The sequence below is a fragment of the Argiope bruennichi genome, chromosome 7, assembly GCF_947563725.1.
Source record: "Argiope bruennichi chromosome 7, qqArgBrue1.1, whole genome shotgun sequence".
Taxonomy (NCBI): domain Eukaryota; kingdom Metazoa; phylum Arthropoda; class Arachnida; order Araneae; family Araneidae; genus Argiope; species Argiope bruennichi.
The window spans coordinates 85,492,401-85,514,928 of record NC_079157.1 but is presented as its reverse complement, the minus strand read 5'-3'; the positions used below and the strand labels follow the sequence as shown (position 1 = coordinate 85,514,928).

Here is a 22,528-nt window from a genome sequence, read left to right as displayed (position 1 = left end):
AGTCGTGTTGACGAGATAAATAACTTAGTTTCAAGAAAACCTTCGATTTTGACTGTTGTATCTCCTACTACAGGTGTAAATAACTATTTGTTTAACCAAGATTAGAACAAGTTATTCTTTGTATATATAGGGCTGTAAAATAAAGAATTGTCTGGAAATTCTGCTTCGTTATTTGATCAGTCTAGATCAGGACATTACAATATGCCTATTTAAGAACAAATCTACAGACAATCAAGAATTGGATAGATTCGGGTTCAAATGTGAGTTCGGTTTCAATTTTCGGTTTGTAAATCAAATTTCATTTATCTAGTTCTCTCCTTTTTGCAGTTATCGTATTAAATTATATAACAATTTTTCTTTCGGAATGAATTGTGTTGAAAATTTTATAGGTATCTAGAAATGTGTTGGAAAGATAATATAAATTTCATCTGTTGATATTAAATTCAATTTGAGTTATTGTGAGGCCGCGGTGGTCTGTTGGCCAGGTTTCGACTACGAAACCGGAGAATATTAGTTTAAGGATCCAATTACACTGAAGAACCGTTGCGTAAGCGGTTACTCAAACGTCTTCCCGTTATTGTGGTGTGGAAGTTTGGAAGGGAAGGGTGCTTGTTCAGATGTCGTCCTCGTCATCTGACCGCGAATCAAAATTGCTAGGTTCATCCCAAAATAGACTTAGTGTTGCTTTAAAATGGGACATTAATATAAATAAATTTGAATTATCGTGTTCTTAGACATTCAGACATAGCTCTAAAACTGTGTTTTATGGATTGAAATTTGTCTGAAACACTGAGATTTCCCAAAATCTAGAGTTTGAATTATATGCCGAATACAGTTCTTTCTCTTTATATGACTTCGAAAACGAGAAAGTAAATAACACTGTTATAGTCTGAATTTCTTGCAAACGGATTTAATCAATTTCCTTATATATATAAGAAATTACATAAAATGAGAGCTGAGAAAAATAGTAAGCATTTCAGTAATTGATTTATTTGTACAGAGTCTAATTACGATATTTTAATTAGATATTAAATAAATAAAGAATGGAATTAAAAATAAGATGATATTTTTAAAATCTGGAAGTACGCAATAGGCTCATTCTTTCGTAATTAAATCTCTTTATGATATCAACTCTCTTGTTGTGAGACAGTTCTATGGTTTAAGCAATTTATTTTTAAAAAGTTAATTGCTTTACTTCTACAATATTTTTCAGAGATGAATGTAGAATATAATTCTCTTTTTAAGTTATTTTCAAACTAATAAAACTGCATCTTTAGAAGCAGGAGGGAAGTTTTATTAAGTAAAAATAAACGAATTCTTTGAAGAACCTTTTATCGAATCGTCATGTTTTTTTCATTGTTACTTACAAAAAAATTATTAATAAAATAAATTATCATAATTTTTTTTATCTCGTATGGTATGGCCCTTGTGCCTTTGCACATATAAAGATTTATCTCATTCTGATATGAAGTTATCATAATCTATATCAAATTATACTAAAAAATTATTAAATAATTGAGCCCGATATATTAATGGAAGCATTATAAGAAATTCTAAGAAATGTTAAAACCTGCCCAGAAATTAATTTATTTAGCGTTAATAATTGCAAATGTAGACAGGAAAAATATTTTTCTGTAAATATGCATTTTTATTTACAGAAATCTAATCCTCTTCGTGGAATTATTTGTTTGAATATATTGCAATTAGTTCAACATTATTATTCTTTTCTTGAAATTTGACAAATTAAATCGATCATTTTTTAAACAAGAACATTCAATCATATCGTACAAAAAAAGTAAAAAAATGAAAAAAAAAAATGCTATAAAATAATTTGATTATAGACAGTAAATTCGTAAAAAAGGATAAATATTTCAACAAAACTTTTTTAATCAGAAGACTATAATGTCAATGCCATTGACGTAGTTTATTAGAGTAGTCATGGCAACCAAACTAAAAGAAATTTTAATCGCATATAAGAATTCGTTTTAGATAGAATTTTTTGATAAGTGTTATAAATAAAGGTAGTTTTCCGTTAGCCGGGCGCCAAATTTCTTACTCTAAAATCGCCAAATAATGTAGAATTCCACCAAATTCCAGTTTTGTTCACAATCCGTTAGCCGGGTGCAAGCGAAAAATCGCCAAATAATGTAGAATTCCACCAAATTCCAGTTTTGTTCACAATCCGTTAGCCGGGTGCAAGCGAAAAATCGCCAAATAATGTAGAATTCCGCCAAATTTCTTACGCCAAATTCGCGTTTGGTTCACAATTGGCGACATTTGTGCCCGGCTAACGGAAAAGTATCTAAATAAATATAAAAGTAACATTCACATTACTTGATATTTCTTTTTTGTACACATAAAAAATTTACTTCCAGATCTATTAAGTCATCATCATTGGTACTGACATATTTAAACTCATTGTAATAACTGTAACACTTACACATAACCTACCAAAATGAGCGTAATAATTATGTGGGCATATTAAGAATTCTTATAAACACAAAATGTCCAACAATATTATTGCGATATTCAGAATATTGAATAACATCGAAGAAATATCGTTCTCAAATGTATATAACAATGCAAATTCGAATTCCAACATGCACAAAAAAAGGGAAACATTTTCAGGAAATCAACTGTTACTCTTACCATAGAAATCAACAGGTTCGTAATATATCTGCACCAACTGTATTTCATTATTCTCTAGCAGTTGTAGAGCGGTTAATAAAGCTTCTTGTGTATCCTCATTGACGGTGGGCCATGCATTTCCGACGTATTTGTACTTCCGGCAAAAAGTAGGCCTCATGCCACGTATTTCAACCTGCGAATGGAAAATATAAGTTAAACTCCTTTAAAATGAAAAAAAGGTGTCTACTAATAAGAAAGATAGATGTGTGTGTGTGTGTGTGTTTTGGTGCTCAACAGGCCAGATGCTTGACTTACCAAAGTTTGTGTATATATATATATACAGGGTGTTTATAAAGTCCTGGACCCATTTTGATGTTTAATAACTCATAAAATAATAAAGATAGATTTAAATTAATAACATAAATGGTTAAATAGACTCAAAAAGTTTCATGACCCTTGTCAATGAACTTCCACGTGTGCCCCCTTCGTCGCACGGAGAATATCAAGTCGATAGTCAATTTCACGCCAGGTAACGACAAGCATGTCGGCATCCACAGAGCCACTTGCGCACATTATGGCGATTAACAATGCCAGAAACATGAAAGGATGCTTCATCGGAGAACATTATACTCTTCAGAAAATCAGCAGCATCTTCTATCCTTCTTAGCATATCTGTTGCAAAGGCCATCCTCCTAGGCCTATCGTTCGGTTCCAAAACTTGAACAATTTGAACTTTGTATGCATGCAGTCTTAATTTTTTCTTAATAACCTTGTACACCGTCGAAATTGGCATATCCAATTCTGTTGCCGCTGATCTCACAGATATTCTAGGATTGTGTAAAAATGTCTCTCTGACACGCTCAACATCAAAATCACTTGTGCAAGGACGTCTGGAACGTTTCTTATCTGCGATACTTCCAATTTCTAGAAAATTCTTTTTCCACCGCAAGATGCTGTTTTTGGATGGAGGTTCTTTTTGGTAAATTCTTCTGAAATTTCTCTGTGCTTGCACTATCGATTTCATTTCTATGAACCACCATAAAATCTGTGCTTTCTCTTGTGGTGTATGCATTCTCCTTAATATCCGCTCGAATAAAACATCACATACAAAAGTACTACATAGAACAAACACATCAAAAGTAAACATAACATTGCAATAGTTGCCAAAAACAAAAGAGAGAAAAATGCAATTAATAAGCAGACAATATTTAGAAAAGTACAGATATTTAGACTGGAAAATGAAATTATCTGAAAGTAACCACACGCGCAGACGATATTTACAAAAGTAAAAATATTCTAACCTGAAAAGGAAAATATATGAGTTATTCCATCAATAAATGCCATAAGTTTGTTTATATCTTTATTATTTTATGAGTTATTAAACATCAAAATGGGTCCGGGACTTTATAAACACCCTGTATATATATATATATATATATATATATATATATATATATATATATATATATATATATATATATATATATATATATATATATATATATATATATATATATATATATGTATATATATTAGAATGTGCACATTGAAGTGATTTTTTAAAACTTTAATTAGAAATTCATTTAATTAAAAATTAAGCAAAATATTATATCTTTTTCATAATAACTTCCAAAAATATTATAAAAGAAAAATTAGTTTTGGACCATCTTGAAAAATTATTTTTTTAATGATATCAGAATTTTTGCCATAGAGTTTTTCTTTCTGTTTTAAATATTTTTAAAAATATTTTAATCGTATTTTACAATAATATTTTTCAGGTAATAGTATAGAATAAGTGAAACTTAAACCATTCATGTTGTTGCTATTAATATTCATCCTAGTTCTTTTCAATTGTCGTGATTAAGGTATGGTGATGTTGCTTATTTTTTCCATGTTGAGTTGGCATGCTATAATAATTTTTTTTGATATTTTATTCTATTTAAAATTAAGGTTTAAGATCAGAATAATTACGCCAATGGTGGAGAAATCTCAAATTGCATGCAGTTTAAAACACTTCTGCTTTCTCCTGCGATATAATTTAGTATGTAATAGACAGAAAATTAAGGTAATACAAAGCACAATGAGTAGAAACCTGTAAGGCATTTGAAATTATATAATTTATATGTCTATCAAAATTTGAAGTTTAAACATATATTTCTGTGCAAATTGAAAATAAAAAATTAAATTTATTAATAATTAATTTTAATAATTATTTTTGTAATTTAATTAATTTAAATTTAAATTTAAACTAAAAAATTTTAAGTTTTAGTATTTATAAATCTCGGGAAAATCAATTGATTTCCAAAGGCGAATAGCAATCAAACAACATGATGACAAATATGAAAACCATAGCAGCAAATTTCAAGTTATTATGTTGTAATAGAAGTTTTTGTCACGGTAATATGAATAATTACAATATAAAATATTATTATTATTCGTATTTGGTAATACAAAATATACACAAAATAATTGGTAATAATTTGATAGTACGAAATATTCACTAAAATAATAATAAAAAAATAAACATTTAAGACAAGAAGTATTTGTCTGAAATCATTTTTAACTCACTAATATATAAATGTCTCGAATTCGCTTAACTCTCACAACTTCGTGTAGCAGTGATAGAGATAGTTATTGATATGCCTGCATTATTCAGAAGCTGGCCATGCTATAACGTTGGCAACTAAGACATATAAAATGCTTCTTAAGGGGTACTCAACCCGAATAGCAAATATATTGTACAATATTGTGTAATTAATCACTATTTTCAATACTTTTTAATGTTTTTGAATATTGAATAATAAGATGTAATAATACAAAATATTGTACAATAATGTAAAATAAGCTATTCTGTCTAGAAGATATTTTCATTTTACCCCGACAAATGATTATAAAACCGTGCATAGAATTCTGCGGATCATTAAGACATATATACAGGATTCATCAGAGAAGAAAGATTCATTTTGAATTCATGATCGATTCTAAGAAATGTTCTAGACCACCTATAAGTATTAAAGATTGTTCGAAGGCCGGGATAGCCTGGTTGGTAGAGCGTCGGATTCGTGTTCCTTAGGTTAAGAGCCGGCCGAAGATTCCCTGCGTGCTTGGTGGCTGACGCGCGTTAAATCTGTCGTGGTCACAAAGTCCTCCATGTCGAGAGTAATACCACTGGGGGTACTGGATCAGGGTTGATCGTTCTCTGATTCAGGTCTAAATTACGATCTGTGGTTGAATGAATGAAGTCCGCTCCGTAAAAAGGGCTGTGACGTGTGTGTAGCTATGTCGTTCTTTTGGCCCTAGATGGCGCTACTATAGAAACAAGAGGCGCTCCCCCTCAGGCTTAAATCGGCTGTCTTCGAACAGCGGGCTTGCCTGTGGTAAGTGCAATAAGAAACAACAACAACAAAGATTATTCATCTCATACTGTTTTGTGACCGGTAAACGTAAGCTTTTTGATACTATTTGTCTCCCACAAGACAGCCGTTCTTTACAGTTTTATTTTCAACTTTCTAAATTCAGTTAGTTTTTATACTTATTTTTAAAATAAAAACCTGACATTCAAAAGTTAAATAGAAACAAGACAAATTAGCCGTGTCAAATAATTGAGTGCAAATTTGATAATTGATCAATACTGTTTCTAACATTCTTCTATTAAATATAAATGATGTTGTTCTTAATGATTATTTTGGAACTTGAGCACATGACAGTTCACTTAACGAATCATGTTCTTTTTATAGTCCTATCACTTTCTATAAGTGGCCTTCTTCAAGAAGAATTCGGACCTTCTGGATCTTGTGTTAGTTATTAGAAAAATAGCATCTAATGCAAATATTAAAAGTTTAAATAAATGGTTTACATGAAATATAGATTTTTTAATGAATTTTAATCAATTAAATTCATTAAAAGACTTATTTTAATGAAATAATTCTGTAAACTATCTTGAATTATTTCATGATAGTTTACAGAAAATTTTGTAATTATAGTTCCATTTATTTTCCTATATAACGGCAGATTAAATTTTACAATCTTTTTGAATTTTTGCAAATTTAATGATCGATTAAATGGGATTAATTTAAATTTTGATTCATTCCATTGCCATCAATTGATATTGATCTTTAGAAGAAAGAGATATCATCTCTAAATAGTAAATGAAATTAAATATAAAAAAATGTGGCTGTTTAATTAAAGAATATAAAAATAGAACAGAATAAATTTTTGTTTAAAAAATTTTTTAATGAAATTTATTACATTCATTTGTTTAAACATTTAGAAAAATAAGGACAATTCTCTATTGCTCAAATCAATGTTTTAAAATTAAATAAGTTAAAATGGAAAAGTACTCAAAATAATTACTGCATTAAAATAAATTCAAAGATTTTTCTAGATATATTTATTTCAAGTAAGGAACTAAAATGAGCATCATATTTCTTTTTCTTATGAAGAGATCAAGGATTAATGTAAACGCCTTTTCAAAGAGAAAATTTTAGTCAAAAATTTCTGAAGAAAACAATAGAGTTAATAAAATACAATTAAACGTGTTCTTAATAAAGATTAAAATATTTCTTGGAATTTACAATAAAACATTTACAATGAAAAATTTCATTAAATTTTTTTGAAAACATTTAAATTGTCTAATAACATTTTGAAAGTGACTTATGGATCATTTAATTCTTTTATTAAATGCAAAGTAACTTCGTTTTGTAGAACATTTCTTTTTCCAAGAAGCTGAAATTAAATAAAAGATTTACATACTTTTCCCTTTCCGAGGGCTGTTGGTGATAGTTAAATTATTTTCGCCAAATCGACAAAGTAAAAAAAAATTGTAACAAAATCGCCAACACTTTGGCGATATTTTACGGCTCTCAGAAACGGAAAAGTACCAAAATTAAATACTATTTATTTGAATTATAATTGTGATATTTAAAAAAAATTAGTATTCTATATAATTTTAAGGATGGCACTAATCCTACAGTGAAATAGTGATTGATTTGCTTAAACTATCTATACTTAGATAAAGCTCAATGTGTGTGTGTTGGCTTTCTACAGGCCAGACCGTTCGACCTACAGCTACCAAATTTGGCACATGAATGCCTTGGAGGTGGGGAATGTGCACCTGGGATCCCTGTTTTGAATTTTTAATTAGAATTTTAATTATTAATTAAAAACTAACTTTTCCGCCAAAAAAATCTTTTCATTTCGCCACCACCAAATGAGTAAGGCTTTAGTTTTTTTTTCCACAATAAAGAGGATAGGCTTAAGAAAAGTTCGGCAGATTATTTCAATGGATTCTGTTTATTTTTTTAATGTTTGATGCATTTAAAACCAAACATTGTTAATTAATAGATCTGTTCATGAGGAATCTGAGAAAATTTTGTTGAAAACTTCTTGAGATATTATATAAATTTTGAAAAATATTCTTTAGTGTCCATAAGGTTTAAATACTCAGTGACTCTGTTTTCAGTACTCATATTTAAAAAAAATGCTTCGTTTCAATAAAAAAAAAATATTATTATATTAATTGCAGATTAATCATTTCCACTTTATTATATTATTATTATTATAAAGCATAAATTCTATGGGAGCTAACAGAAAAATAGAGAGATACATATTACGTCATGGCTGAAGGCCTTTATAATATTATGAGTGAATTATAGGACTATTAAAATTTGAAGTTTTAAAAATATTTTAATGAAGAAGCAATTAAAATGGGAGTTCCATAAAATATTTAATTATTAAAATTTTAACGTGCATGAAAATTGGCGAACCGGCTGGTCGCCAGAGGCGGCTAGTAATAAATAAGAGCAAATAATTATGCTTGAATGGCTTTCAATTTAAAATCGATGATCTCAATCTAATAAATAATCCAAAGATTATGTATATTAAAACACTTACTCGTTCAACAGTATTTAGCCCAGGTAAAGCCGGGTATATCAGCCACTCCATCATAGAAAAGAGGCGTTCGAAATGCATAATCCGTTTTCTTCGCTATATTGCAAATTATAAAAAGCTGAAGTGTGCGTCTTTGAAATAAATTCTGATCTCTCGTGAGCGTTCACAGATTATCTCAAGATCTATCATTTTGTTTTACTGAAGATAGGAAGGCATTTCTATTTGGTTGTATGCCAGAAAGTTTAGTGGAGACCACACCCACTGGATTCTTTTTATAATTTTGATATTTTCTGGTAATAACTTCAGAATCTATTAAATGAATCATTGTAAACCATTTTAAAATTTATAATATTATCTATTCAATGATTAGATTCATTTGAAATCATAGTTAAAATAGCGTACACACAATTTAATATTTTAGTTAGTAAGATTCTCACTTCACGATTAAATAAATGGTGCAATTAAAAATGTGTATAAAATTATTTTAGGTTCAAATAATTTAATATTTAATTTTGAAATTTTAATAACAAATGGAATTTGGCAACGCATTTGACGATGCAAAATTCCATTATCCGTCCGTGCATTTTAATTAAAATTTGGCTGAGCGTTTGACGATCGAGACGTTTTCTCATAAAGTTAAAATTTATTGTATGATAAATATCTGATTATATCTTTAAAATATTTGCAATTTAGGAGAGGAAGGAATATCCCTCATTTTGCAGTTAATTATGCTTTTATCGGTAATATATATCCGGAAGATGATTTGGATATATTTTTCTTCTGCACAGTATTACGGAGTATTCCAAGACGCCATTTTCAAATGATTTTTCAAAATGGACGATTCTAAATATGTTAAAGCACAAACATTAGAAATCAATTGTTTTAATCATCAGAATAAAGTAACGTAATAAAAAGAATTGGAATATTTTCAATCAATGGACTCTCAGAATTTCTATAATAATTTTTGCAAGACTAGACTTCAAGATTCTCAAGATTAACTCCTATCAAAGTCTGCTTCATACTAATTAACCGTTCAATGCATTATGAAATAGATGATTTTGGCATTATGTAACGACAAAGTTGGCGAATTTATAGAAGCAGTGTTTGTAGATAAGACGTTTATTGAGTCTACATAATATCTACAGTTTTTCTAGTATAAAATAAAATAAGAAAATAAACACAAAAATAAGACACAAATTTGAGTTGAGCCTATTTTATTTTGAGGGTTGATGGATTTAAAGCGAGATTAGAATTAATTAAATACTATTGAATGCGCCTATTGAAAGTGTCCAAAGTCAGATGTTACTAAGCAACGAAGTCCGGATCAAGATGACTGATATAATTGTAACATTTTAGAGTATTCAGCAGAATTCGATGAAATTCAGTCTTCACAGAAATACAACCAACTGTTCTGATGCAATGCAGTAAAAATGTTCTGATCAAGATGTTCGATGCAGTTGTCGCATTTCAGCTGTCTATGTCTTCAAACAACGTCTCTTCTTAAGTCCATGAAAGTAATTCCTTAAAGGAATATTATAAAGTCACAATTCGAGTAACCGCATGCCGTCAAAAAGTCAAATTGGGTACAAAAAAGTCCATCATCAGGAAAATAGGGACAAGTACATACAAAACAATAAAAAAGTTCAGCAGTGTGAATATATTGTAACGAAATTTTTCTTCTACAAATACCGCTAATCAATCGGAACACATTTAATCGCTAGTTCAGCAGCTTGCTTGCTTGCTACCTAATACTTTCCAATTTCTTATTTTGTCGGCGACTCCGACTGCTCTCACACACGACTTTTGACGATACATACGACTTCCCTGCAACTTCAGAGTGCCTGTCATTTATACTTCCGGGAGGCGGGGCTAGAATCTTCCAACCCAATCAGGGCGTATCTGAGTGTATCTTGGTTAATACTGGATGGATCGTAAAACTTCTCGAACTTTCCAGTATAATCCATTTTATCTCCAAAGTCGCCAAATTCATCTCCAAGCCGCCAAATGCTCACCAAATTTGTCGCCAAGCTCCGAGGTTATTGACGCGGCACCCACTCAACATGCACAGGACTGATCGTACAACGGTCTATCTTACGGAGATACTATTCTTGCCGGGTAGCAAAATTACAGATTTGTAACAATATATAAATAAAAACAACACACAATATATACAAAAAAACTATGTACACTATATACAAGTTGGAAGTACACTTCATTTCTTTTGGCGTTTGAACAAGTCTTTCTCCTGCTCAGTATGTGGAGGATTGCTTGGGACAGCAAAACTGGTGGCTGAACAAGCTGGGAATTTCTACTGATGATACGATAGACAGGTTGCTATTGCAGATAAATTCGAAGATGTTTTCTATAGTTTTTACAGCTATTATAGCTTCAGGAAATATTGGTGAAGAGAATTTCAAATAATGACCATATTCATTTGTCAGTTTTTTTAGAATGTTTGATGATCTTCTTATAGCTAGCATTAGTAAATGTTAAAAAATGTCTGTTGACTTTGAACCAGAATAGGCTTGAGATTTGAAATTATTCCTTTTGTAGGTCGCTGTTGTAGAAGTTTCACTGGCATTTTCACGGCTGTAATTAGCTTAAGTTGAAAAATGCCTGGTGTTTGAGAACCCACACTGCACAAGCGGAATTCCAATCTGGTTCAACGACTTCAATATCAGCAAGAGGATCTTCATATGTTAGATGTTCATAGAACGTGTTTATGAAGGGTTTCAGGGTGAATGCAGTGACAGGCGGTTTTGGCATATTCATATATGGTTGAATCCGAATCAATATCTTTCACATTAAATTGTTGCGTGGCCTCATCCATCGAAGTAGATGCATCAATTTGGTAACTTGTTGCTATTTGACATTCACTATGAGTTTTATTTAGTTCTTTCATCAGAAAGGTTTTTAAAATCATGATAAATGGGGAAAAATATATACATGCAAACCAATCATACAACCAAAAGACTCTGTAGTAGTACCAAAGAAAGGTGCATATTGTTGCAAATTCCAAAACACCCATTTTGAACCTTTTTCCGATATAAAACTGGTTTTAGTAGCGCTCAAAATAACACACAACACTTCAAGTGCAAGCGTAGAAATAACCAAGTTAACAGTGATGTGATTATATTGAGTTCACTGTTTGAAAATTCATTATTTCTGTGAATTATTGTACACAATATGTTGGTGCTTTCATTGTAAAAATGTATCAGAAAGTAATTCAAATTATTCTGTTTTCAGCATTTTTTTTTGTTTTTAATGTTGAACAATAATGCAGATTTATATTTTTTAAAACAGTAATTAAGCCGCAATGCTCTTTAATTTTAACTGAAATACATTTTACGTAGTTTTACATAAAAAAAAATTCCCTTTATAACTTACACCTGCAATTAAAGATAAAAAAAACCGAGACATACAAAGTTTGGTTTTGTGATTACGTTAGAAAGGATTGTACTTATATGCAATTTTTGCAGTTTCATAATTCCTGCAAATAGAAAAAAAAAACCCGAATTATACAAAATTTGGTTTTTAATTGCGTTAGAAAGGAATATGCTTGTGTGCAATTTTTGCAGTTCCATAATTTTATTCACAAATTAGATAAAAATATATTATTATTAATTAGACAAAGAATTAAATTTACAATAAAGCGATATTTAGAAGACAGATGAGCAGCGTATTTCCGTTTCTTAATATTTATATTATTTTATACGATTGATTTCCATTTGAAAGGTATATATATATAATAAATAGAGCATATGTAAGACAGATAAAATAAAATTGTTTTAATGTTTTATAATATGGCAGAATTATGGATATGGTGCTTAATCTATCTGACTTAACTGAAACTATCTATACCGAGTATCCCCAACGGATCAGCTGGTCTCTATGTTTAGCTTAGTTTAGTTGTATTTACGTCCCCTTTTAAAGCAACACTAAAGCCATTTTGAGACGCACAGCGTAATTTTGAACTGTGGTCGGATTAAGAGAACAAAACCTAAGTTTGACCCTCTCCCCTCTCCAAAATTCCACACCATACCGATGGTGAGACGTTTGACACTGACGGATTTAACGTGCACCAGACCCTTGTACATGCAGTTCTTTCTTGAAATTGGATTTCGAGCCTGAAACCCAAACGAAGCCGAGATCTCACCACCAGGCTACCGCGGCCCAGTTGGTCTCCAAAGGCGATTAAAAAGGGAAAAAAAACATTTATTGGATATTTTTTCCTGATAAATATACAGTTCCAAAAGACTATCAGATGCTATACTGGAAAGCATATATTTTAAGTCACATGTTTCTGAAATTCATGCGAGTCTTCTAATTTTTTTAAAGAAACGAATATAAATCCTTTAATAAAATCGATGGCCCCTCAGGGGCCCACCTTCTTTAGGTGGGTACGGGTGTCCCAATCCCGAGGTACCCAGGGATCTTTTACTCTTTCTTCCAACTCTCCCCTGTCCCTTTTCTCTTCTTTCCCCACTTCCCCTTCTGTTTCTTCATTTTTCCATCCCTCGACGGTAAGCGAGGGAGCTCTCCATGAGAAGCTGTCGCCGCTCTGTTTGCTTCTTGCTTCTCATGGACAGCCAAAAACCCCACGTGTTTGCCGTGCGTGGCGACCCTTTAGACGGGTGGTACATTTCGGTCCCTGATGTATCAATCGGCTGGTATCCCAGACATTTGACTGGTCTGCTCAAGGGGATTAAGCGAAGGGGTCACTTCTTGGGCTTGGCGTTAAGGGTGGTCACTGTCCCCGGGGGTGACTCTCAGCGTATAGCTAGCACCATGGTAAGCGCCGAGGCTGGGAATGTCTGGAGCCGGTGGCTGCCTTCACCTGGTTGGGCTCCGTGGTGGGCGGTGCCGTCGAGACCCGAACTTTTATCTGACTCTTATGGGTTTTTTTACTTCTGACACTGAACCGTTATCTGAAACTGCTCGTTTTATTATTCTCTCCATTTCTGATGGAAAACTTTCTGAATTATCTCCTTTTGCCGTTGAAAAAGCTTTGAAAGGTATTGGCGGTAGTCCAAAATCAGTCAAGAAACTTCGGTCAGGCGACTTATTGATTGAAACAACTTCTGCTCTTCAAACCAAATCCTTTTTGCAAGCCAAATCATTTTTAAATCATTCCGTTTCTGTAACACTTCACCGGACACTTAATTCCTGCCGTGGTGTTATATCTGAAAAGGAACTCTTGAATTCTCCTGAAAGTGAAATTCTTGATGGCCTTGCCAGCCAAGGTGTAATTGCAGTGAAACGCATTTTTATGAAAAAAGGAAATGCTCTAGTTGCCACTAATAGTATTATCTTAACTTTTAATACAACAAAATTACCATCCAGCATTAAAGCAGGCTACTTAAACTGCAAAGTACGCCCCTATATACCTAATCCTATCAGGTGCTATAACTGCCAACGTTTCGGTCATTCCAAGACGGCTTGTAGAGGGACACAGACCTGTTCTAGATGTGCAACTGCTGGCCATCACGCTAATGATTGCACTGCAGACCCGCAATGTGTAAATTGTAAACAACCACATCAATCTGACTCCCGAGATTGTCCACAATGGAAATTAGAAAAGAAAATCCAAGAACTGAAAATAAAGAAAAACATACCATACTTTGAAGCTAAAAAGCTGTTAACACCTGAACAAAGACCACTTTCTTATAGCAATGCAGTGAAATCTGTAACTTCCTCAAGTACACTGACTGACGAAAGCATTACAAAAATAATTTGCCCCCCATTATCTAAATTAAAACCGATAGTTAAGAATTCCCCACTCAAAAATACTTCTGCATCCATTGAAACTGGGAAATCTAAACCAAACACCAAGCAGAAAGTTGAGACTAAGAAAGCAAACAAAAAATCTGACCAAATTAAACAAGCTAAAGAAACAAAAGCCGATAAACGTACTAGAATTTTAACAGAGCCTAGAGCCCAAACGAAGTCTTCAACAAAACATTCCTTAACACAGGAAGACTTCTTAAAAGAACAGAAAAAAATTAAAGACAAAGACTCGGACAGTGATCCTCTCTTCAGTGTTCACTTGTCTGACGAAGAAATGTCCTTTAGTGACTCGAACGAATCGGTTTCCTCTAAGAAATTATAATGCAGTTTTTTTCTCCCTTTTCCCCCATTTAATGGCAGACTTTCTTTCCTGGAATTGTCGTGGACTAAAAAATAAAATTTCAGACCTAAAAGATCTCATCAATACCTATGCACCAGTTTGTGTCGCTTTACAGGAGACCCATCTGAAACCGGGTGATAATATCCATGTTTCAAACTACACTGCATCTTTCAAAAATCATATAAATGATAGAGCTACAGGTGGAGTTGCACTACTTGTTGCAAGCGGCCACTCTTCCACTCCGTTGAATTTAAACACAAATTTACAGGCTATTGCTGTTCGAATACATATAAAATCCCTGATAACCATATGTAATTTATATTTACCTCCTAATGAATACATCCATCAAACCGATTTAAATTCTTTAATTCAACAACTTCCTTCTCCGTTTCTTATCATCGGAGATTTTAATGGCCATAGCCTCATTTGGGGAAATTCTGACACCAATGCAAGAGGTTTACAGATTGAAAAGCTTTTACAGGATCACAATCTATGCCTTCTAAATACAGATGAACTCACCTATTTCCACCAGCCTACAAAATCCTTCCATGCAATCGACCTTGCCATTTGTTCTCCATAAATCTTACCGTTTCTTAATCTGACTATAGACAAGTATCTCCACAACAGTGACCATTTTCCTCTGATTATAACTGACAATAGACATAACCATCATAATTATTATCAACCATCTAGATATATATTCACAGCAGCTGACTGGAATACATTCTCTGTTCTTTCAAAAATAAGTAAAATTATGGTAAAAAATTATCCTATTGATCAAGCATTAGACTTAATTACCCAAACTATAATCCATGCTGCAAATGCATCCATCCCGCAGACTAAATGCACTCGGAAGAAGCAAAGTAAACCATGGTGGAATAGTGACTGTCAACAAGCCCGTAAGAAACAGAGGAAAGCATGGAACAACTTTCGAAGATATCCCACAACCGAAAATTTAATTGCATACAAAAGAGCCAAAGCAGAGTCTCGACGTATTCAACGATATAGTCGTAGAATGTCGTGGCAAAAATTTGTTTCAGCCTTAAAAGTTCCTATTTCAAGCCGAGAACTTTGGCAAAAAGTTAAAAAAGCTACAGGCACTCCTTTTTCTAATACTGTGTCAATATTAAATGTTAATAATCAGATTATATCAAATTTAAAAGATATAGCAAATACAATAGCTTCTACTTTAGCAAGTACATCCTCCAGTGAAAATTATAATTCACATTTTTTAAATTTCAAAAAACTTTCTGAGAACAAAAATTTGAATTTTGAGTCCCAATCTGATTTACCTTACAATAGTAATTTTACATTTCGTGAACTTCAGTCTGCTTTATCAAATGTTCATAAATCTTCTCCTGGCCCAGATAACATCAGCTATGCAATGATCCAGCATCTAACTTACGAATCGCAGAAAAACTTGTTGTATCTCTTTAATCGAATTTGGAAGGAACAATATTTTCCGTCTTCTTGGCAACAGGCAATAATTATTCCTATCTTAAAGCCCAATAAAGATCCCACGAATCCTTTGAACTATCGCCCAATAGCTTTAACAAACTGTCTGTGCAAACTCTTAGAAAAAATGATTAACCGACGACTTATATACTTTTTGGAAACAAACAAAATTCTTAGTCAATTCCAAAGTGGCTTTAGAAAAGGAAGATCAACTTTAGACAATATTTTAAGTTTAGAAAACGATATTCGTTCTGCTTTTTTACAGAGGAAACACTTGGCCGCCATCTTTTTCGATATCGAAAAAGCCTACGATCGCACATGGAGATATGGCATCCTGAAAGATCTCTACGATTTTAATTTACGAGGAAACTTACCAATTTTTATTCAAAATTTTTTACGATTGAGACAATTTAAAGTTAAAATAGGACATGAATTTTCTGATATTTTTACCCAAGAAGAAGGTGTCCCACAAGGGAGTGTTTTAAGTGTCACACTTTTCATTATAAAAATCAATAGCATTTTAAACCAGCTTCCACCATATGTCAAAGGATACCTTTATGTAGACGATCTATACATTTCTTGCATGGGAAATCATATGTGTTTTATAGAGAGACAACTGCAAACAGCTGTGAACAAAATTAAACAATGTTCAGATTTTAATGGTTTCAGTTTCTCAACGGCAAAAACATCGGGAGTACATTTTTGTCGGAAGAGAAATCTTCATCCAGACCCTGAAATTATTCTATATGGTCAAAAAATTCCTTTTCTAAATGAAATTCGTTTCTTAGGAATCACTTTCGACAAAAAGCTGACGTTTCAATCCCACCTAAATTTTTTACGAAAAAAATGTGAGAGGGCATTAAATATCTTGAAAGTTCTTTCTAATACATCTTGGGGAGCTGACAGAACTTCATTGCTGAGAATTTATAGAGCTACCATCCTTTCAAAAATAGATTATGGGTGCGCAATCTATGGCTCAGCTAGAAAAAGCATACTGAAAAAAATTGACCCTGTTCACCATGCAGCTCTTAGAATATGTTCTGGAGCTTTCCGCACTTCTCCTGTTAAAAGTTTATATGTTGAGTGTTACGAACCAGATTTACAACTTAGAAGACAAATGCTTTCTTTACATTATTATTTTAGAATTCAGTCTCATCCTTGCCATCCATATTACGATTTTAAACTTCGACCTTTTCTCTTTCGCTTACAAGAAGCTAGAAAGAACTTTGAACCTATATTTTTAACCAGGGTGCACACTATTTTATCAGAACTTAATATGAACCATCTAGAATTATCCAAACACCCATTTAACAGTATCCCCCCATGGAAAACCCATACCTTTTATTTTCTTAATCCTTTTGAAAGCTATAACAAATCGGACACAGCAGATATTGTTTATCAAAAATTATTCCTCGAACACAGGTCTCATTATCAGTCTTTCATTCCTGTTTACACTGACGGATCTAAGACATCTACCCATGCCTCCTTTGCTGTGGTTTTTCCAGATAAAATGTTATGTTTTCAACTTCCTTCATGTTGCTCCATTTATACTGCTGAGACTACTGCAGTTTTGCATGCTTTATTAGAAATTTTAAATAGACCTAGTGGAAGCTATATTATTTACATTGATTCTTTAAGTGTTTTACAGTCTTTAAAATCGCTCGAAAATCATGCTCATCCAAATATTTTAAAGATTTTAGACCTATTTTATAAAATTATCTCTCGTGGCTTTACAGTCTTATTCTGTTGGATACCATCCCATGTGGGAATATGTGGGAATGAGCAGGCTGATAAGAATGCCAAATCCGCAACTCGTTTTTTGGAAACACCCATACCTGCATGCGATTTGAAGAAACAGGCAAAAATATGTCTTTACAAAAACTGGTAAACTCAGTGGGATTCAGAAACTCTAAACAAACTTCATACTTGCAAGCCTATCATAGAAAACTGGCCTTCTTTGAATTATCGAAAACATGACACAGTTTTAACTCGTCTGAGAATCGGTCACACTAGATTTACACATAGACATCTGTTATTAAATGAACAATTGCCAACATGCCCACATTGTGACTGTGAAATAACAGTTTATCATATCCTTGTTGAATGCTCTTATTTTAATGCGCAGCGCTTATTTTACTTCAAAACAACAGCGGTGACTTTGCCCTTGTTGCTTGGTAGAGATCCACATGAGAACCTTTTTGTCTTTTTAAAATCTATAGGTTTTTATTCCTTAATTTGAACTTACCATCTTGGCTTCGTTTTGACTTTTTGTAATTTATCATCGTTTTACCAATGTTTATTTTTTTTTAAATCACTTTTATAGAAACTGATTTTATTTAACTTTTAATTAGAAATAAACTTGTTTGGCGCAGTATAACCTTCATATTGGTTCTTGTGCCATAAAACAGCAAACCAAAAAAAATAAAATCGATGGAACGCGAAATGGAATATATACAATTTAATAAATATAACTGATTTCAATTCCTTTTTCAACAGCACCAGAGAATATAAAATGGTTTTTACACGAGAAATAAAAACGCCATCTAATCTGTTGTTTTTTAACCGTAATTTTAAATTTGATATAACCTCCGAGCTTTCTGACTTCGCACTTAAAGTAATTGCATAGAAAACACAGCAAGATACAATTATTGTTTTAACGAATATAATATTGTGGCAATGCCCACAATTTTAAGAGGGAAAAAAAGAGTCGAAAAGATTTGGGTTTTTCGATATTTTGTAAGAACTTCTAAAACAGGAAAAAAGCGAAAAGTATCAAAATGGAGATGAGGGATATAAAAGGGGAGGAGGAATTTTTCCTCTCTGTTTGATTTCAATGCTGAGTAGAAGTACTGAAAAGTCGGAATGTATTTGGACTTTGGACTAGGCATAATGCAAATGCACTTAAACGACTTTTTTCATATTTTTGTGTAATTTTTTTTTTTTTTTTTTTTTTTTTTTTGTCACTGCCCTTTTCCTTGCTTTTGTTAGATATGGAGCTACACCAAAATATGAGATTCAAAAGAAAAATCCTTCTATAGTTCTTTACTTTTACAAAGAATGTTCTTAAAATGTATTACAGAATTACAGAATGTATTATTTATTTTCCTGACATATAATAATAGTAGTAGTAAATTAATATTTAAATGGGAAGAGCATGCAAGAAACTATTAAGTTTTATCATAGTTAATGTTCGAGAATTTTCAATTTATAATCAATTTTACAGTCTTTTAAAATATTGCAGCCGCTAAGAGGCATCATAATAAACCCAAAACCTTGATGGCATGTTTGTTTCAAATACCCAGTTAAATTGTTCATAGTATTTTCCAACGACAAGAACGATTTTTCATTCCTATTGTTAAAAAAAGAAAACTTTCTTTTCCAAATTTCAACTGGAAAGGGTATTAAATTCATATTAATTAGCAGTTGCACACATTAATGATATTCAATGTAACGTGTGCTTAGTTTAGAATAATTTATTTATATTAAAGTCCCGTTTTGAAGCAACACTAGGGATACTTTGAGATGGACATTGTAATCTCGAACTATGGTCAGATGACGAGGATGGAACTTCAGCTGGTATATCCACTCCAAACTTCCACCTCACACCTGCGAGAGGACGTTTCTTCTCAACAGATTTAGTAGACACCAGACCAGCTTACACGACGGTTCGGTGGCATCGGGTCTCGAGCCTGAAACCCTCCGGCTTCTCAGCCTAGACCTTGCTACCAGGCTACCACGGCCTGTAACGTGCGCTGATCGATGTTAATAACCTGTTTAATCTAACTGAAGTCAATTTCAGAATTACAGCCGAAAATTGTGTTGTGATCAAAACTACAATCATAGTTCAAATTTCTAATGTTTTCAAAAATTGTTTTGCATTCAAGATTCCAATTTACCGTCTAAAGTTGTGTTACAATCAAGTAGATACATGAAATCCAATACATTAATCATACATTCTTGAGAATTTTTATGATTTTAATTTTAGAGTGAATCTTGCAGCATTCCAGGACTTCACAGAACTTTTTAATATTTCGGAAATTTCAATTTAAAATGAGTTTGTAATCGTTGGAAATTTATTTTCCAGAGAAGAAGAGTGTATTATATGCAACAATTTTTAATTTAATAATAAACAGCGTGTAAACCAGATGCCATAATTCTGGAAAACGCACACTTAAGTTGATAATTTGTATATTTCTGATTCAGAAATCAGAATGAATTTTATTGAACGACAACTTTAAAATGCAGTTCATGACCTACAAAAGCAGTTTAACATTGAAGATTCTATTTAAAATAAATGAAAAACAGCAGTTATTTACTTTTGCCATAAACATAATATCCATTTTGGTTAGGAAAAAAAAAACTTGATGATTTGGCTTATTGGTTTTAATGACACAGGATCCAGATAAGATTATAATGAGCTAGATAAATTAAAATATGATTATCACTATTATTACTTGCGACTGAAAACGGTTTCTTAGGCTTTCTTCTCAACAGCTAATAAATAATACATCACCACTCAACAGCCATATCGTTCGTCTCACCTCCGACTCACTGGAGGGAGAGTCTGTGGTGAAAGCTTATAAGCTAGTTAACAGCTACTCTACCCGAGCAATTGCTTTTGTTTTGTGGTCATGTGACTGGGCTGCGAACCACAAGATCGCAGGTTCTAACCTCGCGCATTCCAATCCGCACACTCTCAAGAGAATAAATATTTACAATTTCTTTTTCTAGTAGCATTCTAAAATTCAGCTAATCTTTAAGCTCATTTTCCAAAACGAATAACCTCAAATTCAAAAATTACATAGGAACAAATCATGTTTAGGAATCTCATGAAATGATTGAGAGTAAATTTGATAGTTGTTGGATAATGTTGACAATATTCTTCTGTAAACTATAAATGATGTTGTCTTAAATGACGATTTTGGAATTTGGTACCATAATAGTTGAATGAGATATTTTCATCTGCTATTCCTGCCATTATCTCTTTCTAGCCTTCTTGAAGAAGATTTGCCATCCTTTGATTCCTGTATGTTATTAAAAAAATAGAATCTAAAACAAATGTTAAAACCTGAACTGCTCTTGCCTAGTTGGTCTGCGAACCATTGTTTGAGATTGCTAGTATAGATATAGATAATAGTTAGTGTAGAAGAGTAGAGATTTTCATTTTTTTAAAAAAATATAATGCTAAATTCATCCTATTGGGTGTAGAGATTTTTGAATAAGGTTATATTACCGCATTGAAAAGAGATAGTGGTCTCTTCATGGCAGAATGGTTGTGCGGGTTGCGGTACGAACTCGCAACGTTAGGGTTCATAGCCGAGTAACATAACCACTAGACAAAAGAGTACTCTCTTCTCCGGAAGTTGTTATCTGGCTTATAATGTTACCACCACAATAGTCCCCCACCAGTGAGTCGGTAGAGTTTATAGCGCCAGTTATGGCGAGCGACGAACGTGATTATCGCGCCAAGCGTTATGGCGAGCGACGAAAGTTGTTATCGCGCCAAGTGTTATGGCGGGCGACGACGAGTGTGTGTGAGTGGTTGCTGCCGGTAGATGGAGCCACGACAGCAGAATGAAGGATGAGGTTGTTCAGAACCAGGGTCACCAATGTGCGGGTTGCGGTACGAACTCGCAACGTTAGGGTTCATAGCCGAGTAACATAACCACTAGACAAAAGAGTACTCTCTTCTCCGGAAGTTGTTATCTGGCTTATAATGTTACCACCACATGGTCATAGCGCTGATCTCATAAGCAAAAGATCGTAAGTTCTAATCCCGCTAGCGACAATGCGATTTGTGTAAATAATTACTTTCTTGATTTTATCTTTCCCTTAATTTATGTTTCAGAAGATTCTGGGCATTTCTTTAGTTTACCAGACAAGTGTTCTGGACTTGTCTTACTGTCTCCAGAAAAGTATTCTGCAACTTTCCCTGCTTGTATAAAAGCAGAAGATTTGTCAGTCACTGTGTTCTCAGTTCAGAGTTCAATAAATAAATTGGTTCAGCTCTACTTCTTGTGTGTGTATCCTTGAGTTCCACACTAAAGAACCTGCGTGACAATATCAAAACTGGCCCTGACTTTTTTCGTTCTGCCATGCAGTTGCACCTTACATGAAGACATGTTATACAAAAGCACTCGACGCAAAATAAAAGAAATAAAAATTTCTCTAATTAATATATTTGCATTTTTTACAAATTCATAAATGCTTTCCAGAAAGTGTATATATATTTTATTTATCAATTTTCTTTCGACTTAAATCATTTCATAATTTTTCGCAGATAATTTTGTGATTCAATTTCTTTTCATCTTTCTATATGTCAGAAAATTAAATTTTATATAGTTTGTTGAAATTTTCAGAACTTAATAATAAATTAATCTTTATTAGCAAATTTTGATACTTACCATCGTCTACAACTGATACTGAGTT

General features: G+C 32.6%; 1 protein-coding gene across 1 annotated transcript in view; it reads right to left on the bottom strand.

Annotated features, from left to right (window-relative positions):
* The window catches only part of LOC129975964 (glycerophosphocholine cholinephosphodiesterase ENPP6-like), a 308,125-nt gene that overhangs the window by 87,707 nt on the left and 197,890 nt on the right, over window positions 1-22,528 (bottom strand). Inside the window, exon 3 of the mRNA XM_056089272.1 lies at window positions 2,650-2,821. Within this exon, the coding sequence (XP_055945247.1) occupies window positions 2,650-2,821 (172 nt within the window). The remainder of the gene's footprint in view (window positions 1-2,649; window positions 2,822-22,528) is intronic.